The 15,794-nt window shown below is 57.7% G+C and overlaps 1 protein-coding gene across 2 annotated transcripts in view; it reads right to left on the bottom strand.

The window, feature by feature from the left end:
* Positions 1 to 576: 576 nt before the first annotated feature.
* UBE2G2 (ubiquitin conjugating enzyme E2 G2) overlaps positions 577 to 15,794 on the bottom strand; it is a 37,031-nt gene continuing 21,813 nt past the window's right edge. For both annotated transcript variants that reach the window (XM_059392501.1, XM_059392502.1), the window contains exons 4-6: positions 6,412 to 6,530; positions 3,948 to 4,088; positions 577 to 1,260 (exon numbers count right to left, since the gene is read on the bottom strand). In XM_059392501.1, coding sequence (XP_059248484.1) covers positions 1,148 to 1,260; positions 3,948 to 4,088; positions 6,412 to 6,530 — 373 coding nt within the window. In that variant the 3' untranslated portion in view covers positions 577 to 1,147. The remainder of the gene's footprint in view (positions 1,261 to 3,947; positions 4,089 to 6,411; positions 6,531 to 15,794) is intronic.

Raw genomic sequence — 15,794 nt, forward strand, 5'->3', positions numbered from 1 at the left:
GGGGGGCAGGATAACGGAAAGTGTGACCTACTGTATGTCTTACAGACGGTCCCTTATTTCAAAAATAGAGATTCCTACTTAAATTTAACGTGTCTGAAACCGGCCAGGCATCCGAGTCTGCAACACATCTGCTGCTGCTTGTTCACGGGAGCCCCTGGCACTGCGCTGCTGGGCCACCCAGGCTGGCGGGCTCCGGAGCTGCAGCGAGATCACAGACCACAGCTAAGTGCCCTGCCCCCAAGCTGGGGCCTGGGGAGTGGGACACCCCACCCCCACCCCCCGCACACCATGCTGCCCAACGTCGGGGATAAGGCACGCCTCTGCGCCCAGCACTCACGAGGGTGAGCGTTCCCTTCCCACGCCACGCTGCAAAGGACAAGTCCGTCTCCGTGTTAGGCTCCCACTGCGGCCGCACATGCCGAAGCTCAGAGCTCCGGTGTCTACACAGGGCCGCGTGTTCCTGCCCTAGTGACGCGCAAGTCAGCGAGGACACAGATCGAAGCATGACCGGGAGGACAGCGTCCGTCCTCACAACCAGCAGTAAACCTCTTTCACGCACCCCATTTCTCATCAATCTGTGTTTTTAAAAAGTTTTATTTCCTGAAAGTATCTCTAAGTGTGATAGTTTGTAACACACGACAAACAAAAACGATGTAACAAGATTATAAGGAAACAGGCAGGAAGTACTATGAAGCACTGAAACCAAGTGACGTCCCCGGCCGGGCCCACAGAGCCCTCCTGCCAGCCACCGCTCGAGCTGCGAGGCCTCGTTCCCTCAAAGGAACATTACTGGTTCTAGCCCCCAGCAGTGTGGCACACACGCCCCCACCGATGCGACAGAAGGGAAGCCACAGCCTGTGTGTGTGCACCCCGGCCGGGAGAGGGGAGGGGACAGCTGTCACCATCTCCCCAAAGTGCCAGGCCAGCAACACGGTAACACTGCCTCTGGCTGTCATCGTCCTACATACACCATAATTTCAGAAAAGAAGCCTGTTTGGAGCGGGAAAGGTAGGGAAAACAAGAGATGCTGTGGTCTGCAAGCTTGCCTTTTTTGGTACCAGCACAGAGTGTCACTGTCACTATGCGTTCAGCAGAGAAAGCCGGGCCGCGGCTGGGCGCCGTGTCTGTGCGTGCGTGAGGACGGGCCTCAGAGCCCCAGGGACTTCTGCGCCAGCTGCCTGGCCACCCGGCAGAACTGCTCCCGGTCGTCCCGCCACATCTTAGAAGCGTCCACGTTGGCTCCGCTCTCATCGTTGGGCTCTGCAAGAGAAGAGACATGCGCCGTGGGAAAGGAGCTCTGGAACGCAAGGGCCGGCCGAGGTCTTCCGCCTCGCTTACACCCTCCACGTGTCCTTCCGGAGCCGTGTCCCAGAAACACGCGCTAGGGGAGAAAGTCAGCTCTCGGACAGACCCACCAAGGGTGGCTGAGAGGCAGCGCGAAGTCAGGGACACGCACATGTGGCAGGAAGACCCACCCTTGTGACCCCTACATCCCGAGTGTCTTGAAGACAAACGTTCTATCTTGCTCTGGACACCCTGGGCCCCACTCCTCCGACTAGATGTCCACCCAGCTCCTGCCACAGCCCAAGGCGAGGTCGACACCTGGCCCCGGGGCACACCTGACTCCAAAAGGTGCCCCAGACAGATCAGGACACACACACAGAGGCAGCAAGGCAGGGAGCCGGAGGCCCAGCGCGGGCCAGGAGCAGGGCCCACGGCGCAGGGAACCAGAACAGTGGGAAGCACTGGATGGGAGCAGAAAAGACAGCCAAGAGGCCAACTGTGAGCAGGACCCTGGTCCCTCCCTCCTGCCCAGCCTTGCGTCCCTCTGTGGCCACCCCGTCTCTGTCCCTCCAACCACGATGGCTTCTTCCTCCCGTTTATTCAAGAAGCCCTTCCTCAGCAGGTCCTGGGCGTGAGGTCCAGTGCAGGGGACCGCACCCCCTCCCCCAGGGCACTACAGACGGGACCGTCCACACACACATCGTTTCAAACTTGGGGCTGCAAAGTGGGCGATGGGAGAGCAGGAAGCAGAGGACTTGGGGTCCCGCAGGCCTCGAGGAGGGGTTGTGCTCAGCGGACCCCTGAGTAGGCCCGACGGCAGGGAGCATACGAGCGCGGACAGGGCCAGTCTGGCTCCCCACCCAGCCCTGGTGACAGCAGGAATCCAAGGCCCAGACGGCTCACAGAGGACCAAGGGCTGCAGCCTCCTCTCAAAGTAGGCCAGGACGGAGGGTGCCGAGTGGAGCTGCAGCCGAGCTGGGGGGGGAACCGAGCTGAGAAAGCAGCCCAGAGCACAGGGCACGTACTCTGACAGCAGCAGGTCGGAAATACATTAAAACATTCTCTTTTTTTCCAGCAAGCTGCACGCCCAGTGCGGAGCCCAAGCCCGGCTCGAGCTCCCAACCCTGAGACCCAGACCGGAGACGGGATCAGGCGCCGCAGCAACCGCCGGAGACAGAGCCGCGACTGCGCGACGACCTTTAACGGTCAGCCTGGGTCTCTCCCTCCCCGCCCCCCGCCCCACAGTGCTCTCCAAAATAAACAGATAAATAAGTAAGTAAATAAAACCTTTTGAGAAAAGAATTTATAGGACGCCTGGGTGGCTCAGTGAGTTAAAGCCTCTGCCTTCGGCTCAGGTCATGGTCCCGGGGTCCTGGGATCAAGCCCCGCATCGGGCTCTCTGCTCAGCGGGAGCCTGCTTCCTCCTCTCTCTCTGCCTCTCTGCCTGCTTGTGATCTCTCTCCGTCAAATAAATAAATAAAATATTTTTAAAAAAAATTTATAGCAAAACTGTCCCGGAGCGACTTACAGCTGCCATTCGCAGACCGCCGATCCACCGCCTCTCCTCGGGTGCCCTGGCAGCGTGCGGGGAAGGGAGTGCCTCCGCCCTCACACTCGCACACGCACGGACATTGGACGTCCTCACCTTCACGCTGCGCGTAGGGCCACTGAGGCCCCCCGAGCCTCCCCCGAGCGCCTCCCACCCCTCCACGTCTTTCCTTCCGGGCCGTCTAGGCTAGCGCCCCCGCGTCCCCGAGCGCCCCCTTCCTCGTGCTCTCTCTCACGCCCTTTGTCCTGCCCTTCAGCCACGGTCTCATCCAACGTGAGCTCAGCCTCACCTGCACAGCGGGCCTCGGCCCAGCAGCCACCAGGGAAGGACACCCCCACGCCAGACCTTTCTCCCCACTCTGCGGGCTCCTATTGCGGAGACGGCAGCCCTCTCCCCCGGTGCTGAGGTCAGAGACACAGGATCCACCGTGCACACCAGCGAGCCTGTCTCCCATATGCAACCCGTTCTTGTGGCCCCACAGCGGTCCCCGGCCTTCAGAAGTCCTTGTCCTCCAGCCCACTGCAACACTTGCCCGACAGGCTCCCTGCCACACGGACAGTCTTGCCGAGGTGCGGCTGCACAGCCTCCTGTCCCTGGCTAAGCTGGAGCTGCAGCCGGTGCTGGTGGTGTCCCCACACGAGCCACAGGCCTCATTCCAAATGCCCCTCCCGCCCCCTTAGCTCAGTACCTCCTCCGCAGGACAATCCCATCTCGGGGCCGGCCCGACAGCTCCTGTGAGTCCAGCTCAGGATGTGTCAGTGACTGGCCGCCACTGGCGGATCTGGAAAATCCCCTCAGAAAGCAGGCTTACGGCTGGGGTCTAGGACACACTGCGCTGGACACCTCAGGACCCAGTGTCAGCCACACGGCAGGTGCCCTAGGAAACATCAGCTCCACGAGCGCGATCCCCAAGGACCAGAGTGCGGCTCACTCTGGCCAACGTACAGACTCATAATCATGAAGAATGCATACGAGTAATTGCGTGAAAAAGCAGAAACGGCATATGTGGATGAAGCACGAACAGACACGACTGTGACAGAGAACAGAGGAGGAGGACACAGGACAGAGACGTCTGCGCGTCCGGCCCCCCTCCCGCCCCCCGGGGCGGCCTTACCTGCCAGCATGCTCACCACCGACAGCAGGATCTTCTCCACGCTCTGCACGGGGCTCCAGCGCTCGGCGCTGCTCTCGTAGCCCATGGGGTCGTCGCCCGGGGCGTGCAGGATGGAAATGCAGACTCTGCCGTCAGGGTAGACTGCGGGGGTGAAGACGCAGCAGGTGAGCCGAGAGAACCGGGACAGCGGGCAGCAAGGCAGGCAGCAGCGCGGACACAGAGAGCCAGCTGCTCGCGCGGCTGCGGCAGAGCCCGAGGCCCCGAGCGCCGCACCCTGGTGCACCCGGCCGGCTGGGCCCACGCTCGCCGACCAGGCTCCAGGCCATTGCCTGGCCCCAGACACCCCCACAGCGCCGCCTCCACGGGGATCTGGATTTGTCAGCAGTGCGTCTGAACGCACTAACTAATGATGGGGAACCTGGCAGAGAACTAGTTCACGAAAGTAACTCTTGTAACGAGCATTACAGTAATTGTCAGAGCTGATTTCTAAGATTTTCCAATGCCCCCATGAAACCGTGGAACCAACTGGACATGGAAATCTACATCCCCGGTGCCAGGATGAAGGCAACCAGGATTACAGAGACTTCTAGAAGGAAAAAGGTGCCCTGACTTCTCCCAGGGCCTCCCTCTAACACACAGCCCGTCATCTGTGCCCTGGAGGTCCGCGGTGTCCCGTTGAAGTCACGGCCACCAGCAGCATCAGGAACCAGACCCGTGTGCTCTGGGTCGAGACAAATGCGTCTCTGTTCCCAGTGTGTGACTGATGCTACCAAGGACCCTGCAGTGCCCGCCGCTTCTCTCTCTCACGGGAGAGCCTCAGGCGGTTCGATGTGTACCCAGGACAGCTCCACTGTAAACTGTGAAGGCTGCAGGTTATAATAACAGAAACGACAGACAATTCAGGATAAATGTATGTAACTCTCCTTCCTCGTGAGCGCAGAAGCCCCAACCACTGAGACACCGGAATGGCTTGAAGGACGCCCACACACATGCGCCACCCCACCTCGACCGTGGCCACCTCACAGCCAGCCTTCTCGAAAGAATGGGGCTTCTGAGCACTTACCGCACACACAGAACTGCATCAGTGTGAGAAAAGAAAAATCTGAAACAGTCTGTCTGAGGAGGGAGCTAACGACCCACACGTAACATCAGCAGGACGCAAGACGATCCAAATGAGGGTCTGCATGGCCAGTCCCACAGGGGGACACGATCCTGAGCCCCTCTGTCAGGGGTGGGGGTCTGGGCAGGCCTCCCCCGACCCCGTGGAGGTGCCCAGGCTAGGGGAGAACTGCGAGGTGGGTTCGTTTGTTATTAAGCCAAGGGGTGTCAAAGGCTCGGCAAGCTCTATAAACACCCCCATGGATTAAATGAGACTTGAGCTATTTCATACGCAGAGAAGTACAGGAAAATAAGGAATACTCAAATGAGAAAATACTTCACTTCTACAAAACAGGGCATCTTACTCGCTTTTATTCTCCACAACCATTAAGATCATGATTTTAGTGGCAATAATCATTTATAAAAAAGGAACATTATCCTAGGGGCGGCTGGGTGGCTCTGTGGGTGAAGCGTCTGTCTTCAGCTCAGGTCAGGATCTCAGGGGCCTGGGATCGAGGCCCCGTCGGGCTCTCTGCTTCTCCTTCTCCCTCTCTCTATCAAATAAATAAATAAATCTTTCAAAAAATTTTATGAAAAGGAACATTATCCTAAACGTGATCCTTAAAAATATATTTTCTTACTACACTATACGTACTACAGACACTCTTCTCTACAACCATGTCTTGTAAAGGAAAAGGAAAAACCAGAGCTATTCAGGAATCCAGTTCCTACCACTGGACACTTTCCCAACTTAAATCCATAAATGTAATTAATGACGGAATTCCCCCCCCCTTCAAAATACATGTTTATTTTAGAAAAAAGATTTACAAAAACCAAAAAAGATGCCGTTATTGAAAGAGAATCACTTTCAACATTTGTGAGCCACGTTCCCAGTTACGTGCATTTACCCACGAAGCGTTTTCAGGACAAGTGAACTGTAAGAAGGATGAGGACCCGGAACCTGCCTTCCTCATTCGACACAGAACTTCCGCTCTAGATCCTTAAATTCTACTCAGATCACTGAAAGTATCTGTATAGTACTCGGAGGTACAGTCTAGCGTGGCTCGGCTGTTGAAAACAGCTGCCCCGGCTGGTCCCCACTGTCAGAGCCCCCGGCGGGTGGGGCCGGGGCCGCACTGCGCGCACCCAGCGTGCGTCTCTGACCGGCCCGCAGGGAGAAGGAGCCAGCAGGTCAGAGGGCGCCCAGCATCAGGTCCACATTCACCATCTACGTCACACTGTCTTTCAACTGATGTCACCGCCCCCACGAGGAGGTGGCTGTGGTTTAACACACGGGTTACACCTCCGGGTTACACCTCCCGGGCTCTGTGACCCCGCCCACAGCCCCGCGCCCCACAGCACTTACTGTTGGGATGAAACATCTCGCAGGTAAATCTCATCTTTGGGGGACTTAATGGGTAATCCAGCGGGAAGCTCAGGATGGCCGGAAAGACCCCGAACTCAAAGCAGGTGTCTTCTGGGCCCCTGGGGGACAGAAAGAACAGAGACGCTCAAGTACGTTTCCCAGGGCCCACCACACTAGTAAGAAGCTGGGAGACTTCTACTGCTTCACAAGCGCACATGGAGAGACTACGTGAATGCTAACGGTGAACCGGTACTTCTCTCTGAGCAGGGAAGCGTCGCCTCCTCGTCCCACGGCAATCTGGTTAGACTTAGGGACAAGCACAAACACCGAATTACAGGCACAGTGTCTGCACTAATGGAGGTAAGTGTGGGCGGCAGAGCCTCCCCAAAATACGGGATCGGGGGAGAGAGCTGCCAGCAACACTGGAAGGCCGGGGGGCGTCTGTTTGCTGTGTGCACGCTGCCGTCTCGTGCGATAAAGGTACACTGTAGGCGCACACCATCGTATTAACCAACCGAGCCACCCAGGCGTCCCCACACCATCGTATTAAATGAGGGTTAAGAGTTGTTATTTCAAAGGCTATTTTGAAATTTTTAAAAGTGCCCAAGAAACGATTTTGTCACCCTCAAGAAAGAGGTACGGAGCACCCCATGACCACAGATGCAGCTCCTGCAGGAGCCGGGTGTGCACAAGCGCGGCAGAGCCGGGCCAGTGTCACGGAGGGCAGTGTCACGGGGCACCTGCGCGCCTGTCTGCGGGGCTTCCGTCCCCATCACAGGAGAGTGGCAGAGGCGGACGAAACCACTGCTGAGTCCTGTCAAACCCCAACACAATACATGTGAGTTAACAATATCCGGGACCCCATGTGGGTCACGACAGCAGAAGCTAGTAAGAGCCCTCCCTTATGGGTGTGCATCAGGGTCGCTCGTATGACCGCCTCCATGAGAGCAGAGCTGCCCCCTAGGAGGGCCTGTCCCCCTGAGCCAGGGTACAAACCAGCAGCTCTGCGAACACACCACCCCAGGAGCCCGAGACCCAGGCCACTGCAGGGGCCGCTGCACACCGGAGGCAGGCTCCCTTTCCAGATGAAAACCAGACATGGCACAGGAAAAAAACAACTGAAATAGATTTATTCTGAGACAACCTTCATTGTTTAAAAATCATTTTCTCAGGGCACCTGGGTGGCTCAGTGGGTTAGACCTCTGCCTTCTGCTCGGGTCATGATCCCAGGGTCCTCGGATCGAGGCCCGCATCGGGCCCTCTGCTCGGCAGGGAGCCTGCTTCCCTTCCTCTCTCTGCCTGCCTCTGCCTACTTGTGATCTCTGTCTGTCAAATAAATAAATAAAATCTTAATAAACAAACAAATAAATAAATAAATAAAATCCTTAAAAAAATCATTTTCTCAAAGTATGAATTTGTTTCAAATCAATGAGACTATTTTGATGCAGCAAAATAATAATATAAACTTGCAAGCAGTATCAATGATGTTCACGTCCACAATTAAAGGAAAAAGAAAAAATTCAAAAGGACACGGGACAGAGGGCTTTCCTATCCCTTGTGAAGCCGCCCGGGGCTTTCGACAGCGCCCGCCGCAGATGCCCAGATCACGTCCCGGGATTGGAAGGGGCTGCAGCAAACCAGCCACAACGAGACTCGGCGAGAAGCGTTTGGGGGAGCCCGTTTGTTTTTCCTCTTTAAGAGACCGACCTTGATTTTGAGCACTGTGCCTCTGCTACTCTGGGGGGAAACCACAGTGAATAACTACTTTGTGTTGCAGGTGTGAGTGTCCCAACGGCACCCACAGCCTTGGCCGGAAACCAGGACTGGGAAAGCCACATGAAGAGGGACAAGCGGCGGGCAGGGCGCCCGTCCTGGAGAAGGGGCCGCCACGGCACAGGGAGCGAGCGCGGCCACCAGCAGCAGCCAGCGGCCGGGCAAGGCAGTCTGAGGCCCGCCCTGCGCTTCCCGTCCTGGACGCCTGTTCCTCTGCGGGCGGAGGGCGGCCGCCCCTGCTCCCTGCCTTCCCTCCGCAGGTCCCCAGCGGCGGGGCGATGCAAGCTCCGCTCCCCCCCAGGGTCGGCACAGCTGGGAGGCCGGTGCCAGGCCAAAGGCATCCAGGTCGGAGGGAGGCGCCCAGCAGGACTCCCGGGAGGCCAGCGGCACAGGCACCCCTCCAGCGTCCGTCAGGAACGCTCCCCGGGGCCCCCGCATCGTGGGCACAGCCTAGTCAGAGGAGAAAAAAAAGACCTTTTTTTTGGCTTGTTTTGGAACAAGCCAAATGGTATTTGCTCACCGCTCTAGTAAGTTCTTTGTTTCTCATAACAGGGCTTTGTTTAACACTTAAAAAAAAAAATCCCCTTGGTGCCCGAGCCTCAGAAGCAAGAGCAAACATTTCCCTCAGGGCTCCCACATCTTACTTATCAAAGCTGTTTTCAAATGCCCTAGTTCGACACCGGTTTGAAAGGAGGGTTTCCCTGTCTTCCAGGACGCCCTGAGGCTGGGACAAGCACGCAGGGGCCGTGCCCAGCGGGCCTGCTGACTCTGGAAAATGCTGTCGCGTCAACTCCTGAACCGCGACCGAGAGACGTAACCAGTGTTATTTTTGGACGCACCTTGGTGCCATACTCCAGAAAGCCTCACTTCTCTCTCACTAAAGGCCTCATCTCAAAAATGCTCAGATAAAATAAAGTTTAAGAAGAAAGGAAACAAACTCATCTAAAACATACAAAGTCTTCAAAGCCAAATTATCATCCATCTGTCCACTAAAACCAGAGGCAGGGACTCTCGTCCCTGAGATGAGCATCCGCGGGAACTGTCCCCCGTGCTCTGCACTGTGAAGGGAACCTCCTTCCAAGCCGCTCCGGCCGGCCGCCAGACAGCGGGAACGACCGGCTGAGCGGACGCTGGGAAGGCCACACTTGCGGCCTGAAGCTGACCCCTGACCCGCCCCGGCCACTGATGAGCCACACTCTCCCTTCTAGTAGGTCCACTGCCCAGTCCCCCCGCACCCTGAGCCACCAAAAACGCGCGCTCACGCGCCGAGTGCCTGAAACCGGCACAAACGCTCCCTCAGTCCGTCCACCCCGAATGCCAGTGAGCAGCCGCTCTCCCTTCCCCGGCGGAAACCGCACCTCCGGGACACGGGGAGCCTCCAGCTGCGCGCTGGAGGCCGCAGAGACTGTGGTGTCCGCATGGGAGTGAGCCGGCGGCCGCCGGGAATGTTCTCGGCCCGCGGCCTGCATATCACTGCGGCTGCAGCAGCGCGGAAGCCCGCGGTCCTTCCCAAGCCCGCACAGCACACGGACGATCGTCTCCGACACACAGACGACAAGGCTGTAGGTCATGGAGACCGTAAACCACTCACGAGTGCCTAACTGCAGCTGCGCTGCTGAGGGAGAACGCGCTCTCCCGGGTCAGGACCAGCCGCAGCGGGAGAGGAAGGCGGCCGCTCCGAGACGGCGGTCATCGCCATCGCGGCCCTGGCGCTGCGGAACCCCCAGAGCACCCGGTGGGTGGGCCGGGCCGGGGGCTGCTGTCAGCTGGGGCGTCACCCCTCCTGCCATCAGTGCCCCTCCGCGGAGCCCCAGCTCACCCGGGCGGAGGGCGGCCGGCTCTGCCGCGGCTACCGGCCTTCGCTCCTCCCGGCCGCTGGGCTCCAGGCCCCACCAGGAGGGCAGGGGCGGCAGCTGCACGAGGCCCCCAGGCCACTCTCTGGGCAGCAGGAGCCCACAGCCTGGCAGGAAAGACGGCACGGGCTCCCGGGGACTGGGGCTGAGGGGGGCACTGGGGCAAGGAGCGGGCGGACACAGCCGGCTGGGCACCGGCTTTGCTGCATTCTCCTTCACTTGTCGTGCCCTGTGCGCCCTGATCGTCCCAACGTGCGGAACCCGGGCCAAGAACCCTGGGAGGAAGACAGGACAGATGTCCTGTGCTTCGGGAGAGCACGGCACAGCACAGAGTTTTCTCAGCCTGAACCAGTCCATAAGGAGGCTGCAGGCATCCTCTGATTTGGGGTTTTCTGTGATACAGACATCCCTGAAAACGGAATCAAACGTATCTGACCTATACTTGAACGCAATGAGCCTATCATTCCGAGAACTTCCCAGTCGGTTCTAACAAACACCAACCTTCACGACATGAACTGACTCTGACTAGAAAAGTATGTGTTGGAAAATACTCAAATACATGAGGTGTATAACATAACAAAACGCTCCCCTCCACGCCCCCTCCGGACTCACCTCCCCAAGGCTAACAAGCTCGTCTCTGTTCATCTACTCACACACCTTCATCTGCGAAACCGGATTTTTTCAAATTAAAAAAGTATCATGGTGGGGCGCCTGGGTGGCTCAGTGGGTTAAGCCTCTGCCTTCAGCTCAGGTCATGATCTCGGGGTCCTGGGATCGAGCCCCACATCGGGCTCTCTGCTCAGCGGGGAGCCTGCTTCTCCTCTCTCTCTGCCTGCCTCTCTGCCTACTTGTGATCTCTGCCTGTCAAATAAAAAATAAAAATCCTTAAATAATAAAAAAATTATTTAAAACTATATCTCGGCACGACTGACAAGAATGTGAAGAGACCTAATGAAGTGGCCTGGGAGCGAGCCCTGAGGCTGTGCAGGCGGCAGCCGTCCTTGGCCAAGCCCACAGCTCCCCGTGGAAACTCCCGCTGGCGTCGCTGCGGACACCGACGCGCCGATCCTAAGATGCAGAGGGACATGCGAGGGACCCAGGAAGAGGCAAAAGAATCTGGAGGAAGAACAGAGCGACAGGACTCGCACTTTCCAATTCCAAAACCTCCTCCAAAGCTCCAGGAACCAAGACGGCGACGACGGGAGGACAGGCCCAGATCAACGAAGCGCGACTCGGAGTCTGACAGAAACCCGCGCGTGGGTGGTCGGCTGATGTCTGCGGGGCGGCCAAGGCAAGTGTGCAGCCCCGTGCCGGTGACTAAAGCTGGGCCCTCCCGAATGCCGTCTCCAAAGAGAACCCCCAACGGTCCAAGCACATGAAATGTAAACGTAAGAGCTACGAACAGAAAACACAGAAGAAAACCTCTGGGACCGTGAGCTGTGCGACACCAAAAGCCTGGTCCGTAAAGGAAAGAAACTGCTGAAAGGAAAGAAACACCTGAAAATCACATGTCGGACAAAGGATTTGTATCCAAAATATATAAAGACTCCACAAGAGGAGTCCAGGTAATGGGCAACAGTTGTGCAGGCCACCAAGACCCAGGGGCAGCGGGCAAGTCCCCAGAGACCCTCCGCACGCTGGGTTCGGAGAAGTCAAACACGGCCCCGGGGAGCGCCGCGCACACCCACAAGGCAGCGGGGATGGCGCGAAGCGCGGGCGAGGGCGGGGAAGGGAGCCGGCTCACGGCCGTGCTCCGAGAGCCCTGGGGAAGCACAGAACAGGGCAGTGAGATCCCCAAGGCCTTCCCCCCTCTTCTAGCCCGAGGACACAGAGCCGGCCCGCAGCACAGGCTTTTCCCGTCCTCACCGAGGGCTCCCCCGGAGAAGCACACCCACCCTGTGCGGACAGGGTCCCCAGACAGCCCAGCGCGACGAGGCCACACGGGCCAGACTCTGGAGCCAGAAGAGGCCGAATGGGACACCACCTCCCTATGCGGACGGTGTGCCGGTCTGTTTTGCTCCGATCAAGCGCAGAGCGGCAGGCGCGAGGGCATGAGGCTCCGCCGGCCCCCAGCCCGCGGGCCCCACAGCTCCCGTCTGCTGGGAGGCCTGGTCGTCTTCCGGGCCGTGGCTCAGACTCCACCGTATGCCCAGCCGGGAGCCAGCAGACTTACCTTCCACCAGTTTTCTTAAAGGTTTTATTTAAGTCATCTCTGCACCCATGTGGGGCTCGAACTCAAGACCCCAACATCAAGAGTCGCACGCCCTTCTGCTGGGGCCAGCCGGGCGTCCCAGAGCTGCCTTCTGCTTATCCTCCGAGAGGAGCTTGTGCAGTTTCGTTCTCCGTGCCCCTCCTGTGCACTGATCTGCTGCGCTCACATCGTACACCCTCCGCCTCCTTCTCTTGGGGGCACACATGGGGTCCCCCCAAATCCTCTGTACCTGTGGCCCAAGCACCCTCACTGCACAGCCGAGGAGAGACGGGGGCCCTGTGGGTGAGACCCCGTGCCCTCCCGGAAACGGGGCACGCATGGTTTCAGAAACACTGGGGCACCACAGAAACTCCGGAGACAATCAAAGAACAAAAGAGAGAAAAGAAAAGCCATCACTAAGCAGTGAAACTCAGCCAGGTGTCTGCGAACACAGCCGCGTGAGGCCGATCGATGGGGCGACAGCTAATTCCCCAATAGGTGTTTTAAGTGCATTTGTAAACGGCCTCTTGTTTGTAAAAGGGTCTGGAACAGGACCAAGACCCACGGGCGCACCAAATCCTGAAGCAGGGGAATTCCACGCTAACGCAACAGCCTTACTCAGATATAAACGCGCGGAAGGAACCCGAAGAGCTCTCCTTACTTTTTTTGACGTTGAAGTTGAAGCTGAGGCATAACTGACACACGCCGGTCTACGTCCTGGGAGCGGGACAGCAGGGGCCACGCTCTGGAGACCTACAGGACGACCACCGTCAATCGAGGGAACACCCATCACCGTACGAAGTTACAGACTGTTCCTTCTTGAGATGAGGACTTGCAGCTGCACTGTCTTGAGGACTTTCATCTGCCTGCTGCAGTGCCACCAGCCCCGGTCACCCTGCTGTCCCCCACACTGCCGGGACAGAGTCATTCCGCAGCCGCAAGTTTGGGCTTTCGTCCTCCGTTGCCCGTTTCACTGTGGCCCCCACTCCGGCCCTCCAGCGCCCAGCTGTTCTCGGACCTTCGGGGTTTGGGGCTTTCAGATCCCACCTGTGAGATCCTATGGTATTTCTCTTCCTCTGACTCATCTCACTTAGTATAATACCCTCAAGGTCCACCCACGTTTTCACCAATGGCACGATTTCCTTCCTTTTTAGGCTGCTATCCTGTGTGTGTGCGCGCACATGCGTGTGTACACACACTGCCTGTTCTGTCCACTCGTCCATCACTGGAGAGCAACTTTGGGGGCTTCCAGGTCTTGGCTGCTGCAAATAACGCTGCCGGGAACACGGAGATGCTGACGGCTTGAGCCGGGGTTCGCGTTGTCTCTGGGTAAAGGCTCAGTACTGCAGTCTGTTTCAGTTCGGGGACGCCCCGCACAGTTTTCCGGACCGGATGCAGCAACCGGCACTCCCAGCAGCAGGGTGACGCGGCTCCCCTCTCTCCGCAGCCTCGCCAGCACCTGTCACTTCTAGTCTTGCTGTGTGACGCCCGTGCTGACTGGTGCGAGGTGACGCCTCCCTGGGGTTCGGAAGCGCACTCCCGGGACACCGAGTGATGCCGAGCTCCCTTCCACACGCCCGTCAGCCATCTGTGTGTCTTCTTCAGAAAAGCGCGTATTCAGGTCCTCGGCCCGTTGGTAAATCAGCTGGTCTACATTTTTGGAGCTGAGCTCGGCCAGGTCTCCATGTACTTCGGAGAGCGCACAGGCACGGGACCACAAACCTCCTGCAGGCGGCCTTTTCGTCCTGTCGGTGGCTTCCTGCGCTGAGCAGGAGCTTTCCCGATGGACCTTGTCCTGCTCCTTGATTTCTGCTTTTGTTGCCTTTGCATCTCATTATTACTGTGTTTTCAAAATACTGGTTCAATATTATAGTGTTTATCTAAAATTAGTAACAGTTACCCTGACAGGTTTAGTTACCCCAACACTTCAGAAATCACACCGGAAGGCTCCCATGTCCCTTAGAGGGTTTCTACCCAAGCCTGCCGACAGGCACGAGCCACTGCCCTGCGAACTGTCAGACCTGCCAGGGGCCACTCACCTCTGCACTCGAGCCTTCCAAAGCCCCGTGTCCCTCCCACAGGCTCGCAGGCAGGTGGCGCGCACAGCTGCCCGCGTGAACACGGAGAGAACGCACAGCATACAGCAAGTGGGAAAGCAGGGCTATCACTCAAGTTCCAATGATATAATCTGCTGTTTCCTTAAAAAAAAAAAGGCTCTGCGGCGGACACAGCAGCCAGCGCCATGCTCCAGCAGACGCGGGACACTGCGGAGCTGGACCCCCGTCATCCCATGGTAATTGCTTCAGGGGACAAAAGACACAAGATGAGACAGAAGTACAGACTGCAAAGACCTCCTCATGCCGGGAACATTTCAGCACGGGAAGAACAGCGGGCATCACAGGCCCAAGCCATCAGACAGCACGCATGCTGTACTTTCTCTGGACAGTCGAAAATATTTTGCTTTATCAAAAACCCTCATTCTTGTCATCAATTTCCATACGTTACTCTAACCTCCAGGGACACTATCAGTGCTCCTCAAGCACGGAAAGCACGAAGAGCTAATGTGACGCTGGCCCTGGGCAGACCCCCAAGGGGTGGGGACAGTGTCTGAAGGCCCAGCTGCCCCTGCCCCTCACTCCTCAACCCAACAAAATCCAGCCCCAGCACCTGCCAACTGACTGAGACATCTCGTCTTCCTACAGGGAGAACGGAGAGTCCGGGGACCACCTCACAACTTCACAAACGTTACTGAAGCACGTTCTGCTGAAAATACAGCAGGTCTCAGACAGGACAGGAACGCAGAAACTGCCCACATAAAGTAGGAAGAAGGCAAACAAAGCGTCTGGGTCATAGGAATCTAGAACATTCTAGATTCGGGGATCCGTTTGTGACCCCCTGAAGTAACATCCCTAAGTGAAATGGGAAATCCATGCATGAGCTTTCCACGGCAGGGCCAGGCACCACACTGCTGGCCTCAGAACTAAGCCGCGTGCCAGGGTCAGGGACCACGGAAGCCGGACGAGGCGCCCGGAGAGAGCGGCAGCAGCAGACGAGGCGCTCCGTGGGGACGAGAGGAAGAGAGAAGTGTGGGTGCACAGGCGCGTAGGGCCAGAGGCTCACTCTGGCCCCTGAGAGGGCATCAGAACCCCTCAGCCCCTGAGGGGCCCATCTCCACTCAGAGCTGAGGGCTCTTGGGGACTCCCCAAGGTGAGAACTGCCAGCGCAGCCACACAACATTCAAAATGTATTACTGTGCGGCATCTGGGGGGCTCAGTCGGTTAAGTGTCCCCCTCGGACTCAGGATGTGACCCCAGAGTCCTGGGATCGAGCCCCGCATCGGGCTCCCTGCTCAGCGGGAAGCTGGCTTCTCCCTCTGCCGCACCCCCTGCCTCTGCTCGCTCGCCCTCTGTCAAATAAATACAATCTTTTTAAAAAAATCTTAATTACTATAAAACCCTAGAAATACAACATCGACTAAACCTTTCACTGGCTCTAAGGAAACATTTCTGCTTCTCAGGATGCACATCTGTGCTGTCCCCTGCTCTGAGTCGAGCAGACTAGAAAGA

Source organism: Mustela nigripes, chromosome 2 (genome assembly GCF_022355385.1).
Source record: "Mustela nigripes isolate SB6536 chromosome 2, MUSNIG.SB6536, whole genome shotgun sequence".
In the NCBI taxonomy this organism is placed as follows: Eukaryota; Metazoa; Chordata; class Mammalia; order Carnivora; family Mustelidae; genus Mustela; species Mustela nigripes.